This window comes from Crotalus tigris, unplaced genomic scaffold (assembly GCF_016545835.1).
Source record: "Crotalus tigris isolate CLP2741 ecotype Arizona unplaced genomic scaffold, ASM1654583v1 scf7180000018371.15429387391:27106975, whole genome shotgun sequence".
Classification (NCBI taxonomy): Eukaryota; Metazoa; Chordata; class Lepidosauria; order Squamata; family Viperidae; genus Crotalus; species Crotalus tigris.
The window spans coordinates 3,165,308-3,185,164 of NW_024096970.1; the positions used below are offsets into that span (position 1 = coordinate 3,165,308).

A 19,857-nucleotide genomic window follows, 5' to 3' on the forward strand; every position below is an offset into this window, starting at 1 on the left:
TCCCTTTAAACAAATGTAATTAGTTTTACCCCCTTTAATCGAGTCTGTCTATGGCTTTTAGAAAGTTTTCTTTGACGGTAAACAGGTTTAATTTAAAGCTAAAGCTTTTCGCAATGTCGGAGCCTTTCAGTCTCAAATTGCAACATTGTGACACGTGACACACCTGAGGCAGCTTTAAGAAAAAAAAACGCAGTTTATGTATTTCTTTATTTTGTGAGACTTTTTTGCTTTGCACTTGATTCCTGTATCTCTAAGGGTACAGGGAAGGGATTGGGGGAGTGCATTCTTACTACACTGTGGAAAGAGCTCAGAAGGGAGAGAAGAAGGGCCGACCAGCTAGCTCAGGGGTCTACAAACTTAGCAACTTTAAGCCTGTGGACTTCAACTCCCAGAATTCCTCAACCAGCCATGATTGCTGAGGAATTCTGGGAGTTGAAGTCCACAAGTCTTAAAAGTGCCAAGTTTGAAGACCCCTGAGCTAGTTGGAAGTCGTGCATATTAATAAACATGGATAAATTCATCATACATTTGTCAGTGCAAAGAGAAAGTGATTCAGCAAAGGAATAGCCACCAAAGAAATTAAAACTGGTACTTTTTTCCTTTTTTTCTACAGTTTGTAATTTTTTATTAGATTATAGAATAAAATACAAAAATACAAAAGCAAATAGTAGGACACAGTGGGGAGGAAAAAGGGGGGAAAGTGAGGGGGAGAAGGGAAAAAGAACAGACTTCCTCTGTTGCAGTAGAAGGAAGCATTAACATTGAACCTCAATTTTTTACTTTTCCATAATATTATAAACTAGCCATTTCTATAACAACAAGCAAATCTAATCAGTAAAACCCCAAATCCCCCCCCCTTTTTTTAAATCATCAAGTTTTTGACACCTTGCTAAGCACTGATGGTACTCAAATATTGTCATGTCCTAAAAGTGGTACAATGTGTGAAAAGGTTGAAAAGCCCTGCTCTAGGGCAGTGGTCCTCAATCTTTTCTTCACCACAAATCTCCTTTAAATACCTTTTGTGGCCATGGACCATGGCAACAGACCACCAAGACTTAACTCAAGATTTAAATCACAACATTTCTTCAAGTTTTGTGGAGCCCCTGTGATGACATAGCGGCCCTCCAGGAGTTGCAGAGTACAGGTTGAGAACCACTGCTCTAGAGCAGATTGGGGGGGGGGGACACTGAGAGACTGCAGAGGAAGAGGGGATTTCTCTATCAGCAGTCCCTTCTTCGATGGTTGATGGACACAGTAAGTTTCATCCAATATCTACATACCGTATTTTCCGGCGTATAAGACGATCTTCTAATGCATGGAAATCAGCGTCGAAGTCAGGGGTCGTCTTATACGCCAAGTCGTCTTATACGCCGGAAATTACGGTAGTTTCCGGCGTATAAGATGACTTTCTTGGCATGGAAATCGGTGCCGAAGTCGGGGGTCATCTTATATGCCGAGTCATCCTATACGCCGGAAAATACGGTACTCAATTGATCAAATCTCAATGTAAATCAAGATATGCATAAACTCTATATTCTTGGGCATGCACAGACAGACATTTCTTTTGCTGCCATGACTCTTCTCCTAAGCAAGTAATGGGGAAAAAATCCAGAAGTCACAATTAAGCATAATTTTCTGTTGCTGAGAGAAACTGAATAGCTATCAAATAACCATATACTATAGCTTCTTGTTTGTCCATTGCCAATAATTTACAACAGAACCTCACTAATTCATACAAAAATGTGTGAAGCAGAAAGAGGGGAATGGTTTGCAGAAATAACTAGTTCAAGAGTAACCTAGTTTAAGAAATATACAGATTTCACTCGGTTATGTGAAGTTTTTGATAAAACTCAAAATTCTATAATTGATTACTGAAAATATGTACGTGGTGAAGGTACAATTTAAGACTTGAGTTCCTTTTGTGAACTTAAAAAAGCAACCAAGTTCTTTGCCATCAAAACAAATACGAGCTCATACAAAACAAGCATGAAACCTGTATTTCAACTAGATAATTTCAAATCCTTGTTCTAGGCCTCTGGTCTCATGGTTTCCAAAAGCAAATACCTTGTTCAAGTGTCTCAGGAACTTTCATTCTGGCAAGGTGAGCTAGTAAGAGCACTCTGGCTTTCAAGCTATACGGACAAGTAAGTGGAGGTTCATTTTTCTTCAAATTAATGCTGCCAATTTCTCTGATAAGCTGGAAATGAAAAAGGTAGATAAAGCAACTGTAGGATACAGGTAGCCCTCAACTTATGATCATAATGGAGCCTGCCCATTATGGTAATAAGTTATGAAAATCATAAAGTGACTCATCACATGACCGACCCGATTCTTTATTTGGTGGAGTTATTAAGCAAATCACCACGGCTAAGTGAATTTGTGGTCATTAAGTGAATTTACAATAATTAAGTGAACCCAGTGTTCACTATGGGAGATTTTTGCCAAAAGCAGAAGTAGGATACTACTAACAGCCATAAAAGCGGCCTAGTTGCCAAGCACCTAAAATACGATCATGTGACTGGGGGAGGTGTGCAACCACTGGAACTTTGGAATCAAGTTTTAAGTACCTTTTGGGGGCTTTGTCAGCACTTCAAATGATCAAATGGTCACTAAATGACCAGGCATAAATTGAGAACTATTTGATACCAACACCCAAAGAAAAAACTTCACTAATAACAAACCTGGGGTATTTGAATATTGTCTACAGGTCTGCTTGTTGCATCTTTATTATACTGAGGGTCAAATTCAGACGCCCCTGCCAAAACCATTGTAAGTCCTGCAGAGAAAATAAAATAAATGTAGTATAAATATGAGGGTGAAGGTTCGTCCTCCAAGCTTGTGAGTTGGTTTCCAAAAGTTTCATCACCAGGCTAAGTAACATCTTCAGCATAGTATAAATAGGTAAAAGGTATTAAGATATATACAAAGACTTTCTCAAACTTTGTCCCAGAAAAATTTTTATTTACCACTTTCTCTTCAGAGATTCATCAACAACAAATAACTAAACATAATTCAAATACCTTAGGATCACTCTTTCACTAAAGAAGCAAGGACTATACTAACAGACAACTATTTTCATGAAAGGGGATTCAGAAATCTTACAATAGGTCATTCTCCACAGTAGCTAAGTACACTGATTTAAGAAACAACATGGATGACAATTAAAAGAAATACCCGCTAACATTTTGCCTCTGTTACTATTCTTTTCATATCAATATACGTTGTCCTCAGAGGCAGCATTAATACCCCATTATTCTACAGTAACATAAAGCTGCATGAGTACATTAGAATGCCAATAATAGGTATCTTCTTTATATTTACTTGTGAATAATTTAGCCTGTTTATCTTTCTTTAGTTGGTACCTTGTACTTCATTTTTAAACCTGAAGATGGTTTGAAAGCCAGCTATATAATGTTAGCATCTACACAGGATTCTTTCCATCTGATCATGCAGCTACTAAAAACTAAATGCAGTTCTATCCAGAGAATCGTGTTAGGGAGCAAAAGGTGCTGGCCTTATCCCAGATAAGTGAGAAAGTACTGCAGCAGCAGTTCTTGAATAAGAGCAACTTCGGATTTTAATATGCTAAAGGAGAGATGGACAACTTTTTTTAGTTTGTGAGAAGCACTTTCTCCTCCTACTGAGCCTGGAGATTATAAGGATGTGGCTGATGATTTTATGATATCGCTAGAGCCACCCAGACAAAGCTAATATTTCTGGATCTTTTGGAGTTGGGGGGAAGAGAGTGTTAAAGAGTGACATGGATTCCTTAAGACTTGCATAATTTGTACCCTACTTATATCAAGTGTTGGAGGAAGATGGTTTTCACAACTGATTCTCCCATAACAACATGATATGCTTTATAGAATGTACACAAGGATCTTCCTAGGAAGAGGAAAATTTCATAAGAGAAAATGTAATTTAACCAATTCCACCTCAAATGTTATACAGCCCATTCATAGACTCAAGAACTTAATCCCACATTCTTCTCAAGAAATCAAGCAGCATACCACAGAAAACCTAGTGCATAAAGTTTAAACATTCTGCAGAATGCAGGTCTATCTCTAAATAACTACAAAGGAAGCACACATTTGTATTTTAGCATTTAACCGGTTTAAAATGCTTACTTTTCATATCCATGTTTCTGGTTTTATAAACAAAATAGGTATAAATTTGGGTTGTGCGGATGAGAATCTGGTCTCCGCTGTAACGAATGGATCGATACCACCAAGAACCCTATGTCATTTGAAACAAAAAATATCGACATTAATGATGCATAAATGCAGTGAATATACTACTATTCTCTAAAGTCTTGAACCTCTGTGACTTCAAGAGCATAATTCCTATGAAAGCAATGAATTATACAGAAACTCCAGCAGTTTAGATCAGAGGTCCCCAATCTTTTGGGCACCAGGGACCGGCTCCATGGAGAGAGGAATTTCCACAGACCGGAGGGGGTGTAGGTTTGCATGCCGCCTGCATCCCATAGATGGGGCTTTACTGGTTTGCGCAGATTGGTTTCTTGCATGCCACGGACCAGTACTGGTCCACGGACCAGAGGTTGGGGACCCCTGGTTTAGATTACAGCTGACATCAGAATATCAAAAGTTAAAAGATACAAAGAATCTGTATTGCATGAAAGTTTTGTATGATGTAGCATAGTGCCAAGGGTCAGGAAAAACAGAAAACAAAATGACTGCAAAGAAGAAAATGCAACAAACTTAAAATGTTAACCTTTTGTATTAATAAGCGTAAAAATGCTGCTCAGCAGAGAACTGAGCACCTATTTTCATGCTTCATCATCTATATATGTTTAAGAAGTATCCAAAACACATTTTTCTGTATTTTGGTGTAAGCGATATAGCGCAGCAATATAGAACATTGCCGCGTGAAAGTCAAAATCTCTGAACACTCAGAATTCCAATGCTAGTCCTTTTGTTTTAGCCAACAATAGAAACTAGCTAGGACACGATCAACCTTCTAAAAACTGGAAACCACAGAGTCTGAACCATCAAGGACATACTTAAAATTAGCTGCACAAATTTGGCACACTGGTATAAATGTAAGTTGCCAGGTTAGAAAATTATCATCATAAAGTTGGGATGGTTGAGTCTGTGAATGCAAGATTTGGTATGTACATACTTTGTATTTTGTGAAATGTACTTTTCACCCTTGGTTTAAAATAATACTTACTACGACCACTGGAAGAATAACCATAAATGCTAATCCATAAACCAGCAAAACCTAGGAAATATGAAAAGAAATATCAGAAACATTGTACTACAATCAGAAATGCTCACATAGGCAGAGACATCTTTTTGTATAAAAAGATAAGTACTGAAAGAAATTTTTAAGGAACAAAGTAGGTAATGAAGTCATATTTTAAAAGACTCCTATATTTTCCTCGCTAGATTTGGATAAAACCAGTATTTCTCAAACTTAACAATTTTAAGATGGACTTCAACTTCCAGAATTTCCCAGCTAGCGTGTGTTTACTGGGGAATTCTGGGAGTTGAAGTCCATCCATCTTAAAACAGTCACGGTTGAGAACCACCGGATGAGATTATTCTAAGTAACCTCAGAAAATATGCAACAACATCTCAAACTAAATATCCAGGGGGGGAAATTCCCAGCAATTCAGTTATTTTTATGTTCACTGCAGCATGGCAATGTGACAAGATTGTACTTCAACGTGTTTACAGAAATCTGAACCTTGCAGAACAGGGTAAGAAAAATCAAATTATCACTGGAACCTGCTACATTACCTTGCCTCCCAGCAATAAAAGAAAGCCTCCAAGACTCGCCATAACTAAATCATAGGCAAAGTACATTTTTTAAAGTGCCATTAAAAGCTGTAGCAAACCTAGAACTGGACTAAAGCTCCAAGTAGAATAAATGCTAACTTTCCCAAAGCTGGCAACAGTTTACGCCCATCAATTGACTGTCATTTTTCTCTAAAAGACTGTTTAAAAAAACCTCTGTAGACTATCAACTGTCCTAAGGTTTTCAGCTTAATACAGCCAAACTGGGAGTTGCTTTACCAAAATAGAGTTCTTCTGATCCACAATCCAAGCTGGCAATGCGATTCCAAAGCTTGTAGCTGCAAGAAAATAGGTTACAAAATAGGTTACAAAATATGGCAATATAGTCAACATACATACAACATAACATAAATTTTTTCGGTCATACAAGCTCAGTAAATTATACATCTTTTCAACCGAACCTTTCCCTTATTAAAAAAATAGTAAGGAAAATATTTTTTTAAAATAAGCTCTATCTATGGTACATATGTGGATGCAGAAATGACTACAGGAATAATCTTGCTCTTAAGGAGATAAACATTCCTTCACAGATAAGGCAGGGTTCTTTTAAAATCAAGAGGTATGAAAAGAAGCTGTATTTATTTGTAAAAGATAGCTAACTACAACCCAAGCTAAGTGTTAGGTGACAAACTGTTCTCCATGTAACAAGACAATCCCATCCATTTTGAGGGGCAACCTTGTGAGATCACTCTTAAATAAACATCCCTAGAACCTAGGACAGTGATGGCGAACTTTTTAGAGACTGAGTGCCCAAACTGCAATCCAAAACCCAATATGCATCATCGGGTGCCGGGTGGGTGTGGCCAATCGGGTGGGCGTGGCTGCGGTGGTAACGGCAGACTGGGTGGGACTAAAAAGTTTAATCAATCAATTCCAACTTTGCGAGATCTTTTTTTTCCCGCAAGAAGTTGAAATTGACTGATTGATTGAACCTTTTTTTTTTTTTTTTTTGCACACAGCAGTGGAAGCCTAAAGCGAAAAGGTTTTATAAAACCCAGCTGAAGGCCTAGGACTGGGGTGACGACGTGTGTACCCACAGAGAGGGCTCTGAATGCCGCCTCTGGCACCCATGCCATAGGTTCGCCACCACTGACCTAGGATGATGTAAGGACAACTCCAAATATTATGTTCTTGATGAAGATGTACAAACTGAATGGATTATGCATACTCAGTTTGGTTTTAGCTCTAAATAACTGAATAGCTTACTACAAAGTAACTTTAGAGCAAGTTCATCATGCTGCTGAGAGCAACTGAGGACAACACAACCGTTCATTATCCTTGTCTTCCATGCCTATGTAAACAACCTCCCTTCAACTGTCCCATAGGGAGTGGAAGCTCTATAATTATTCCAAGAAAAGCCATCGATTGATTTGGAAATATCACTAGTTATGAATTTACAATAGATATGACACTGAAATTGAAATATTCCAAATTCTTCAGAATGTTCTGATAGCAAGAAATTCTGGCTTGGGAATGTTCAGAATTCAGTCTGATTTGGTATGTAAATAAGAACGACTATTCCCATGTAGCAAGCAAAAATGTAAATTAAACAACATTTCTATGCGGGGTTGTAATCAAACAAGCCAATAATATTAAAGGTTGATGAAGCTAGATCTCTGAATAACATGGCATGAGTGACACTGAAGTTAGCCCACACAGTACTGGGGCTTATCAAAACTTCACAATTAAAATTTCATAAATACTTAGCTACGAAGATAAATGACTTTACTGTACAAACATAGTATACAAAATGAAAACTGTTACTGATAGAATAAATCACAGCGCAAACGTCAGGATGCTATGTAAATTATGACTTGATACAATAAACTATGGAATTACCCTGTGGTCCATCAGGGCTGCCATATTCTTCCCAATTTTTTCGAGATTCTTCATCAGTTAAACTACAAAATAAGAGGCACAATTATGTTAGAAGGGGCGTTGGTCTTACCTGAACGCCTTTTCTCAGTACGGAGATGGATAATCCACGGATGGATAATCCACAGATGGGTTTTCTCTGTCTGCCTGCTCTTGAGACCAAGTAGCCAAAGCTTGACACGCCCCCACTTCCTGTGGAGTCCATTCTTAACGAGGGCGAATTGGCTGATTATTGACGAGGTATTGGCTCTCAGCTCCCTACTAGCGGCCTGCTGGCCTTGGGGTGGGTGTGGATTATCCATCTCCATACTGAGAAAAGGCGTTCAGGTAAGACCAACGCCCCTTCTCCAGTACAGGAGATGGATAATCCACGGATGGGACGTACCAAAGCCTCACTGTCCCAAGGGGTGGGAAACAGATAAGGCCGGTAGATTGATCTCTGAGACAACTTGCTAGAGGACCCTCCTACCAAAGGAGGCGTCCGCCGATGCAAAGCGGTCTATCTTGTAGTGTCGTATAAACGGGGAAGGCGAGGACCATGTCGCGGCCCTGCAAACTTCCTCGATTGACGCCTGGTAGCCCATGCCGCCGAAGTTGCAGCGCTTCGGGTGGAATGGGCCGTGAGATGACTTGGGGGCGGCAGGGATGATACATTGTAAGCTTCTGCGATACAGCTTCGGATCCACCTTCCAATGGTGCCCGCGGAAACTTTCCGCCCCAAGGTGCCCGCTTGGAATGACACAAATAGGGCCTCCGATTTGCGGAAGGGTTCTGTACGCTTTATATAACGCCGCAAGGCTCTGCGGACGTCCAATGTATGCCACTGCCGCTCCCGGTCCTGTGTTGGATTTGGACAGAAGTTTGGGAGAATTACTTCCTGTGTCCTGTGAAAGAGTGAATTCACCTTCAGTATGAAGGCAGGATCTAACCTAAGGACCACCCTGTCCTTGTGGAAAATGCATAGGTCGTTTCTGACTGACAGTGCGGCCAGTTCCGAAATTCGTCTGGCCGATGTGATGGCAATCAGGAACGCCACCTTTAGCGACAGGTGTCGCAAGGAAACGGTCGCCAATGGTTCAAATGGTGACCGAGTGAGTGCGTGAAGGACTCGCGGTAGTTCCCAGGACGGGTACCTGTGAATTACTGGAGGTCTGGTGTTATAGGCGCCCTTGATAAAGGCGCGGATCCTGGGGTGGTGAGCTAAGGGAACCGAATCCGTGCAGGTGAGGAGGGTGGACAAGGCCGCCACTTGCCTGCGGATGGTCGCGGGGCGAGGCCTCTGTCTAGTCCCTCCAAGAGGTAATCTACTATCTGAGGGATGTAGAGTTTGTGTAAGTCAAACTGCCGTTCCCTGCACCAAAGGCAAAAATTTTTCCAAGTGGAGTCGTAAATGCGGTTTGTTGCCGGACGGTGTGAAGCTTGAATTATGGTAATGGCCCCGGGAGAGAATAGTTCCTGTGCCATTATCTGGCGCTCAAGTGCCAGGCGGTCAGTTGTAACCATTGGGGTTCCAGGTGACTGATGGTTCCCTGGTGTAGGAACACTTGATGAGGGGGAATGTTCCATGGGGGCGACTGAGACAGGTTCATCAGGTCGGCGAACCACGGTCTCTGTGGCCAATATGGTGCTACTAGGAGCACTTCTGCCCGCTCCTGAATCAGCTTGCGGATGACCGCCGGTATGAGTGGTAGTGGGGGAAAGGCATAAAGCAGACCCTGAGGCCACTGAGTTCTCAGAGCGTCCGTCCCCTCTGCTCGCGGGTCGAAGTAACGAGAGTAAAATCTGGGGAGCTGGGCATTGTCTGATGATGCGAACAGATCGAGGATCGGGTACCCGAACTTGCGGGAGATGTCTAGGAACAAGTTCGGGTGTAGCCCCCACTCCGAAGGTTCCACTGTGGTGCGGCTTAGGAAGTCCGCTTGCTGGTTGTTGACCCCCGATATGTGTTCCGCTTTTAGTGACTTCAGATTGGGCTCTACCCAGCTGAATAGGAGTCGTGACTCTGTCATCAGGGTTTTTGATCTGGTCCCCCCTGCCGATTGATGTGCGCCTTGGCTGCTACGTTGTCTGTTAGGACTAGAACGTGGTGGCCTCTGATTCTGTCTTTGAATTGTTGCAAGGCTAGGTGGATAGCCCTGAGTTCTAGCCAGTTGATGTTGTTTCTCAAATCCGTGGCGGACCAACGTCCCTGTACAAACTGGGAGTCCAGATGAGCTCCCCAACCATACAGATTGGCGTCTGTAGTGATGGTAACTCTGACTGGTTCCTTGAAGGGTGACCCCTTGGTCACGGCCCGAGAGCACCACCAGCGTAGCGCCCTGCGGATTTGTGCCGTGACCCTGACTAGGTGGTTGGATGCGCTGGTGTTCTGCCATTGGTCAGGGAGCAGAAACCACTGTAGTTCCCGTAGGTGGAGCCTGGCCCAGGGTACAATGGCTATGGCCGATACCATCTTGCCCAATAATTGGGAAAGTGTTAGTATCGGAACTGAACGTTGCCTGTGAACGAGCCAGTTCCCTGATGCCGGCCACCCGGTCTTGGGAGAGATAGACCATACAGTTGGTTGTGTCTATCGTGGCCCCCAGATGCAGCAGCCTGGACGAGGGAACTGTCTGGCTCTTCTGAAAGTTTACTGAGAATCCGTGTAATTGGAGTACGCGAATGACGGTCCTTACGTCCGCCTGAGCTGTCTGTAGGGATGTTGCTTGGATTAGTATGTCGTCTAGGTAACATTGGACGCGTATTGGGATTTTTCTCAGTTTGGCGGCTACCACTGCTAGTATCTTGGTCAATACCCTGGGTGCCGAAGATAGACCGAAGGGGAGAGCTCTGTATTGGAAGTGTTTTCCCCCGTAACAGAAACGTAGGAACCGGCGGTGGTTTGGGTGTATGGGGATGTGAAGGTAGGCTTCCGTGAGGTCTATCGATGCCAGGAAGTCTCCTTCTCTGATGCTTCCCAGGATGGACTGAAGGGATTGCATCTTGAATTTTTTGTATGTGATGTATCGGTTGAGGTTTTTTAGGTCCAGGATTGCCCTCCATCCTCCTGAAGTCTTTGGAACCACGAAGAGGATGGAGTAAAATCCTCTGCCTCTGTATTCCGCTGGGACCGGTTCTATGGCTTGAATGTCAAACAGGTGTTGGATGGCCTCCTGCATGAGTTTGCGTTTGGTGGGGTTCCTGGAGACCGAGCAGTTGATGAGTCGGTCTGGGGGTGTGACCAGGAACTCCAGGGACAGCCCGGACTGGATGGTTTGTAGTACCCAGTTGTCCGTGGAGGTCTGCTCCCACTGGTGGAAGAAGTGAGCTAGTCTTCCTCCAATGGGTAGGTCTATGTAGGAGTCATTTTGTCTTCCGGTACGGACGACCCGTTCCACGAAAGGGTCGTCTCGACTGGTTTTGTTGTCTGGGCTGGAACCCCGGTCTGTCGTAGGGGCGGCCGTACGGTTTGTTCTGCCTGGGAGTGAATGGCTTGGGTGCCTGACTGATAGGCGGGGTTGTCGGTTGGCGAAAGGACTGCCTACGAAAGTAAGGTGTGGTACGTTTGTCTGACCTTTTGTTCAAGTGTGCCATGACCTTCCGCTTGTCTTTGTTCTCTACAAGATAGGGGTCCAAGGCATCCCCAAACAGACCGTTGCTTGAGTAAGGGGCGGTCGCTAGCCGCCACTTAGCCTTGGTGTCAGCTTGCCAGGGTTTTAGCCATAGCATTCTCCTGGCAATTATGTTGGATGCTATGGATCTGGATGAAAAAATGGCCGATTGGAACGTTGCGTCTGCAGCGTATTCTGTGGCTGCTACCATCTTAGCCAGGTCCTGGTGTGTTCGTATGTCCTCCATAGGAACTATGGTTTGTAGTTGTTGCAACCAGATGAGGGTGGCCCGGACAAAAAAGGAGGCCGAGGTGGCTGCTTTGATGGCCCATGCCGATGTCTGGTGGGTTTTGCGAAAGGCTTGTTCCCACTTTTTGTCATCTGCCTTAAGGGCCTCCACTAGGTCCCCAGCCATGGCTGTCTGGGAGACCAAGGGGGTCCAGGCTTCATCTACGTGAGGAATTTCTAAGGCCTCATTGAGGTCTGTGGCAGTGCTGTATAATTTTTGTCCGTACCACTCACTGATGGGAAGGAAGCGGGAGAGTCTCATGGCTTCTTGATCCCTTTCAGGAAAATGGCGGGGCAAGGTATATGGTGTTGCGTTGTCACCTTTTCTACGAATACGGGTCTGGATGTGGTGGCCGGTGTCGCTTGCGGCTGAGAAAACTGATCCGTCCCCATGTCCGCAATGGCTGTGGCCTTGCGTAGTATCGTGAGGAAGCGGTTGGGATTAAATAATCCCCCTGATGGGGGCTCAGGGGGAAGTTCCTCATCCTCTGACATAGAGATCCCAGGTTGATCCTCCTCTTGTGGTGAAGAATAACCACTCATGGAGGACTGGGCCGGGGAGACGGGTTCCTGAATGCCTGAGGACTCTGAGGGGAGTTACGAGTGTGGCATGGCTGAGATGGAGGGCCCCTGGTCGTGGTGGGCGGAGCGCTGTGCTAGGGCTCGGTCCACCACTTTGTTTAATAGGGCCTCTAGCCGTCCATCTGCCCAGATGTCCCCTATGTCATTACCTTTGGGTGTGGTGACCGCAGGTGGAGAGGTGGACTCAGTGGTTGTGCCTGCCGCCGTGGTTGTTTGTTGGGCTGATGTAGATGGCGGATCCAGTGGTTGCGGTGTTCCTGGAATGGACCACGCGCTCTGGGTTGATGTGGATGGACCCAAGGGTAATTCCATCTCGGTGGCCGCTATTTGAACCAATTCCAATTGGGCCTGCCTCTGCGCTCTGGAGAACTCCTTCTCCAGGGCCTGGTGCCTACGGCTGGCTTGCTTTTCCGCCAACTTGGAGGGCCTCTTGAGCGAGTGTTTTGTCTTCGCTTTGCACTTGCCTGCCGCCTTCTGGTCAGAAGGTGTGTTGCAGCCGTAATTGGGAGGTGGAGGGGTCGTGCTCATGGATTGAGGCAACGAGGGTCCCTCCATTCCGCTTGAGCAGTCCCAAAAAAACTGAGAAGACGCTCAGGCAGGCAAGTATTGGCGGGAGCGAAATTGGAACAAGTACCAGGACTGTTCCCCTGATCACCCGACCACAACAAAAATATTCTCTCTGGGCTAAGGTCACGGTAGCTGAGGGAGGGACCGAAGGCACGTTTGGAACCACTCTTTGGGTTCCGCCCGGAGGCCTTAGGTGACCAGGCAACGTGCACCAGTAGAAAAAGGAAAAGGGAGGCAAAAAATATCAGTGGCGACCTCAAAAGGGTCTGTAGGCCTGACTTAATACACAGCAGGTATCAAATGGCGGTCACCTAGAGCGGAATTAATTCTTATTAATACTATTACTATTATACTAATAATAGGAACAACAATAATAGTAAAATAATAATAATAATAACAACAACAACAATAATGGTGATGATGATAATATTGTGTGTTCTGCCTTTAGGCCTGTTGGCCCTGCAGTCGCTTAATTTTTAGCTTTAAAAAAAATTTTTTTTAATTATTATTATTATTATTTTTAAAATTTATGTATTTATTTTTATTATTATTATATTTTGTCCTATTATTATATGTGTGTGTCGGGGGTGGAGCGCTGGCTGTGCGCTCCTATTCCGCCTCTATCAGTGATTCCAGATATGATGTGGAGCTTCCTTAAGCTCGGTTTGCCTTCCTCTGGCAAGAGATGGCAGCCGCAGCTCGTTTCTCCCTGAAAACGGGCTTTGCGGATCCCAGGAGGGTTCTCAAGCCTCCGTTTCTTGGTTGGGGCTTACTCCCTTCCTGTGCTTCGGCTTTTTAAAAAGGAGGGTGGCCGCGGCTCGTGTCCCTCTGAAAATAAGCTCCTCAGCCTCCCAGAAGCTGCTTGTGCCCGGGGATTTAAATTTGGCGCGCTGGTGACGTTTTAAGGGAATCCCAGTCAGGGATTGCCTTTGTTGCCTGAAAACGGCAACTAAAATGGCGCCCGCGGTTGCCCTGGGCTGCTAGGGAATCTCCGATGATCCGAATTCAAGTTTGAATCCGGACCTGGAGATTGTTATTTTTTCCCGCAATTTGAGGAAAAAATCCCTTGGAAGGTTGGGGAGAAAAGCTCAGCAAGTGGTCTCTGCTGATGCCTTCCCCCCCCCCCTTTTCCACCTCCAGAGCCCTGGGGCTGGCTGGGATCCGTGGGGAGTTTCCCCCCCCCACACCCCCTTTTTCAATTTTAATATAGGATCAGGGATGATCCCAAGGAAAACTTAGTGGTTGGGGGAAAGGTTCAGCAAGTCGTCTCTGCTGATGCCTTCTTCCCCCCCTTTCCACCCCCCAGAGCCCTGGGGCTGGCTGATATCTGTGGGGAAGTTTCCCTCCCCACCAATCCCCTTTTTAATTTTAGGTTTCAGATCAGGACTGATCCCCAGAAAATTTTGTGGTTAAATTCCTATAGGTGGCAATTTTTTTGGAAGGGGAAGCCAATTATCAAGGGATAATCAATCAATGGATTTCTTGTCTAACCTGATAAGCTGAGAGCCACGCCAAAACGAGTCTTCTCAAGCAGAGACCAAGTTAAGAATGGGCTCCACAGGAAGTGGGGGCGTGTCAAGCTTTGGCTACTTGGTCTCAAGAGCAGGCAGACAGAGAAAACCCATCCGTGGATTATCCATCCGTGGATTATCCATCTCCTGTACTGGAGAAAGCTTGTTTCAAGGGTGCACGTTATCCCTGCTCAAAGCAAAGCTTTAAAATTTGCCACATAAAAACTTAAAAATCTTCAGGATGATCCATACCAAAATAGCACAGAAGACAGACATGCCAGAGTATACATACAAGAACAGCATGCAAGAATGTCACCAAGGTGTATCCATTACTAACTTCTGTTGATAACAACCAAGGAGAAAATGCAATTTGAAATGGGAGTGAGCCAGTATTATCCCCAGTAATAAAAAGGCTCCTCTGAGGTCTAAATGAGCACTTCTCATGATAAAAGGGACAAAATGATTTATAGTAAACTGATTTTCTCTTCCTCTGAAGCCTTTATATGGCTGAAAATCTACTCTAAATGATTAGGAAACCTTAGATCTTTGCTTGTTTTATAAACCAGAATCACAAATCAACTTATATACTTAGAAGAAAACAAAATCAATTCTTATTGTAATAACTGCTGTAAGTAGACAAACTGGTTGAAACATATAGAAAACATATGGTATTAGTGTATATTCATGTTGCTTACAATAACATTCCCTCCTATGAGCAGAACTTAAGAAACTTACGCTGCATAAGCCTTAGCAATATTCATAAACATAACTTCATCGCCACCTTTATCTGGATGGTATTTCAGCGATAATAAACGATATTGCTTTTTAATTTCTGACACTGTTGCACCCTATTAAAATAAGAGGTACAAATTAATTATTTGCAATACCTAAAGGATGCAATCACCTTCACTTACCTGAAAGTAATTTCTACTGAAACTCACTACACCTTGACTCTGATTATTCAACAACAAACCTCAAATACAACATAATAATATACTACTAAAATTTAGTTTCATAGCCCACATCCAATTCATCATTACATCCAGAAAAGAGTTTGAGAGCTACAATTTATTATAGACAATAGTGGCTGAGAAAGCCAGTAAAATAACAGTGATACAATCACTTATTCCAGTGATGGCGAACCTTTTAGAGACCGAGTGCCCAAAAACTGGCCCCACCCCCACTCCACCCCCTGCCTCGCCCACACTCCACCCCATCCCGCTCCTGCTCCACCCCACCCTGCCTGCCCACGGGGCCACTCATCATCTCCAGGGCCTGCCGCAGATTGCCCAGGCAGCCCAGCAGTGCCATGGCGGCCACGCCCTCTGCCTGTGTCCCGCAGCATCAACTGTACGCAGTGGGGCGTGAGGGCAGAGTCTTGTCTACACTTTCTGGCTGCCATGTCCTTGGCTGCACTGCTCTGCATGCGCCAAGCTCGGGGCCGACTCTCCTCCAGGGGGGCTACTGGTGAGGAGGGGGTCACGGGCAGAGGCAAGGCTGGGGCAATGGCACGTGTGCCCACAGACAGGGTTCCGAGTGCTGCCTCTGGCACCTGTGTCATAGGTTCGCCACCACTGACTTATTCTATTTCTGGCATTCAGGCAGAACTAAATTTATGTCCACAATAGGGACTGTTACCTGGTATGGTCTTTAAGTAAGGTACCACACAACCACACTAAATTTTAGAACCTTTTTGCCATGATCATTAAGAGAATCATCAATGGTCATTAAGGGAGACACCATCATGCAACTATGACTTGCAACCTCCTTCTGACTTCCTAGTGACTTTGTTTGCCGAAAGCCAGCTGGGTAGGTCACAAATGGCAATCATGGGGCCATGGGCTGCTGCCACAGCCAGAAATCCAGGCTGGTTCTTGAGTGGCCATTCTCAATCACATGACCACAGGGCCCGTGACAGATGTAATTGCAATTGTAATTTTTTTTTCACTGCCATTGTAACCTGAACAGTCACTAAACAAATGGTTGTTCAGTGGCACTACATGCGGTCCTATTATCTAAAGCTCTGACAGTCCTAAAATAGATCTAAACCAGGGGTAGGCAGCCTTGGCTCTTTTATGACTCATGGACTCCCAGAATTCCTGAGCCAGCACGGCTCAGCTTGGAAACCTCTCCCTGCCTCTCAGCATGGCTGGCTCAGGAATTCTGGGGGTTGAAGTCCACGAATCATAAAAGAGCCAAGGTTGCTTACCCCTGATCTAACCAACTGAAATTCTAAGATATAATCCCTCTAATCTGCTGCTGTTGTTCGCTCTGCTTTCTTTAAAGTTTATAAAGCAAATTTTAAATTCCATCTGAGTAAGTCCTAAGCACTGAGAATTTTTTTGGGGAAAGCATGTATAAGTGCCACTTTTAAAAAACGAAAAATTCTCTAAATGTTTAAAAAAGTACTAGATTATTCAATGTCTTCTACTTCTCCATAAGTAAATAGAGGAACACAGTCAAAATTCAATTACGTACAGCTGACCTACACCTTTTAAAAATGTATCTTTTAAATAAACTATTCAACTTTCAAAAAGAACATATACAAATTTGCTTTCCACTGTTAGATAATTTTGGTGATCAGCATATTAAATTAAACCACCACTGTGAAACTGTAACTACGGTAGTTCTTTTCCTTCTATTTGCAGACAGGATTTTTATCTACAACATGGCCCCAACCTTTGGGGCACCAGAGACCGGTTCCATGGAAAGAGGTTTTTCTGTGGACCAGAGGGGTGTGGTTTCACACGCTGCCTGTATCCCATGGATGGGGCTTTGCTTCTTTGCGCCACCTGGTTTCTGGTATGCCGCGGCCTGGTGCTGGTCTACGGACCGGGGCTTGGGGATCCCTGATCTAGTTGTCTCTAATTACAGAAGAGGCTGTGATGAAGTAACCCTAATGCTTTTATTTTGTTGTGCTGCTGTTGTTTGCTAACTTCCCTTTTTTTCTTCCTATTGTCCCATCTTTTTACCTTGGACTGTTCCCCAATTTCCTGTTAACATGGAAGAAGAATGAAAGGTTTATTTCCTCCTATTACAACTGGAGGTGCAAAAAAGTCCTTACATGAACAGACTCAGAGATATGTGTCATTGCTTCATAGAAGGATATTTTTTTAACAAAAAACTTTTAAAATACATTTAATTTGTAAGGCATTTTCTTTAGGCCAGAAAAGCATTTCTATGTTTTAATACAAATGGCACTGTTTAGTAAATATGTTGTTTACTTTGCATGCCTATTTACATCATTTTATGAAATAGTGCCAGATATTCAATGTAGCTTCAAACAAGATCCTCTGTCAAAAGTTCAAAATGTGACTAACTCAAAACTGAAATACTTAAAATGTCATATATCATTTACATCTAGTCTTACCTCGCATGACTTTTCAAATAAAAAAAATAACATTTCTCTGCTGGCTGAATGCTTCCTATTGTCATGAGACAAACACAACTGGCAGAACAGATTTCCCTCCCTCCCTTTTCCATGTGTCCCTAATCTGTCTTTTGAAGAAGATTTTTGGAGTGAAAAATAGATATATAGACTTAGAATGTCATATTCCATTGAGGGCCCTGGTGAAATATTTAGTGTCAAATTTAATTTAAATAATGAAAAATGGTGCTACTTACTGGGTCTAATTGTAGTATTTCATATGGATTGTATTCTTGATATTCTCTGTCTGTTTTGGACACTTTGTAAGCAAGAAACAAAAACAGTGCCCATCCAGCAAGCAACACAGCTTTTCTGTAAAATTGAAAATAAAAGAGAAAGCAATTTTAAATATTTAAATTTTCAAAAAGAAATCCCATGCAACCAAAATATCCAGCCACATTTAAAGAAGAGTTAACTTCACAGGAAACAATAATCAAAATAATCTCTATCCATCGCTGTAAATCACAGGAATTATACAAGTATGTCTAATGGTTTCTGCCAATATTCTACAGCCCCATCAAGTATTTACAGTGGGCACTCAGCTTAATTGATAAGCCTTAAATATTAAAGCCATATAAATAGTCCTAAACTTACAACACCAGCTGAGCCCAACATTTCTGTCCCTAAGCAAGGCAGTTGTTAAATGAGTTGCACCTCATCTTATGACCTAATTCGCTATAGTGGAATCATTCAGTTGTTAAGAGAATCTGGTTTCCCCCATTGATTTTGTTTTGTTAGGAGGTTACAACTGGTGATCTCGTGACCCTGGGATGCCAGTTGCCAAGCACCCAAATTTTGAACATGTGCCAGTAGTCGCAAGTGTGAAAATCAGTCTTATCACCTTTTTTCAGTTCTGTTGTAACTTTGAATGGCCACTAAATTAACGGTGGTAAGTCAAGGCTATCCGCATACCCAACAATTCTCCATAAGGTAAGTTGCTTGGAAGGTTGGCTTTCTGATGTTGTTGTTCAGTGAAGTTTCCCAGTTCCCACTGAGAAATCTTCAGCCTATAAAGAATTCTAGGGTTTCCACAATACAATTTTAAAAACACTGCATCACAGACACATCTTTCTTTCCCCAAAGCAGGAAGAACTGTGAATCCCCAAACACTGCATTTTGGATGCTCAATAGAGTCTTTCATTACCTGAAATTCAATCCATGACTTAGGAATCATTTTCAGTTTCTTTACCATTAAAATCTCATTGACATCTCCTGGGAGTTATTGGTAAAATCCTGACCTTATCATTTTTCTAAATATTTTACAATGTTGAAATAATCTGCTTTTATTAAAATTCTTTAAAAAAAACCTTGTAAAATAGAAATCCTATTAAAGTATACTTACTTTACTGTAGGCATTATATTCTGCTGGGGCTTTAACAATCGCAATCGATACCACAGGCATCTTCCATAAACTTTTCTTAAATTCTTTAAACGAATTTGCTCTGGGGAAGATAATTTTACTATTTAATAAAAATAAAATATCTTACATATCAGACTTTCTTCTTTAATCTGTTCAAATCTTAAAGGAAAAAAATTGCAATACTACCAGCACAGGCAAGTATTCCATCTTTTCCCTCAACATTATTTACCTTCTACTATACAAATGCACGGAATATGATCCATCTGTTTTCTGAAATAGCTTCTCAAAACCTTTTTTACTTTTTAAAAGTCATCAACCTAATGCAAAGTAAAAATCCCATCTACGTATTAACCAGACACAACCCAACTTAGCTTTCACAAATATTTTAAGAGTTACCAAAAAGAGACTATACAAATGTGATGCTGGCTTGGTAGTAGTTAAGGAAAAAACATTGGGTAACATATACCTTCCACTCAATATAGGTAGTCCTCAACTTACAACAGTTCATTTAGTGACCATTCAAAGTTACAACAGCACTGAAAAAAGTGACTTATGGCCATTTTTCACACTTACAACCATTGTAGTATCCCTGTGGTCACATGATCAAAATTCAGATGCTTAGCAACTGCTTCATATTTATGATGGTTGCAGTGACCAGGGGATCATGTGATCAGCTTTTGCGACCTTCAGACAAGCAAAGTCAGTGGGGAAGCCAGATTCACTTAACAACCATGTTACTAACCTAACAAATGCAATGATTAACTAACAACTGTGGCAAGAAAAGTCGTAAAATGGGGCAAAACTCACTTAACAAATGTTTCACTTCGCAACATAA

At 42.9% G+C, this 19,857-nt stretch overlaps 1 protein-coding gene across 2 annotated transcripts in view; it reads right to left on the reverse strand.

The window, feature by feature from the left end:
- SEC63 (SEC63 homolog, protein translocation regulator) overlaps positions 1–19,857 on the reverse strand; it is a 46,896-nt gene that overhangs the window by 17,921 nt on the left and 9,118 nt on the right. Inside the window, exons 2-10 of one of the 2 annotated variants that reach the window (XM_039351138.1) lie at positions 19,005–19,104; positions 17,860–17,974; positions 14,971–15,083; positions 7,662–7,723; positions 6,042–6,100; positions 5,194–5,244; positions 4,128–4,236; positions 2,682–2,776; positions 2,065–2,197 (exon numbers count right to left, since the gene is read on the reverse strand). In XM_039351138.1, the coding sequence (XP_039207072.1) occupies positions 2,065–2,197; positions 2,682–2,776; positions 4,128–4,236; positions 5,194–5,244; positions 6,042–6,100; positions 7,662–7,723; positions 14,971–15,083; positions 17,860–17,974; positions 19,005–19,104 (837 nt within the window). Of the gene's footprint in view, positions 1–2,064; positions 2,198–2,681; positions 2,777–4,127; positions 4,237–5,193; positions 5,245–6,041; positions 6,101–7,661; positions 7,724–14,970; positions 15,084–17,859; positions 17,975–19,000; positions 19,105–19,857 lie in introns of those variants that run through there. The other variant, XM_039351139.1, reaches the window with a different exon arrangement.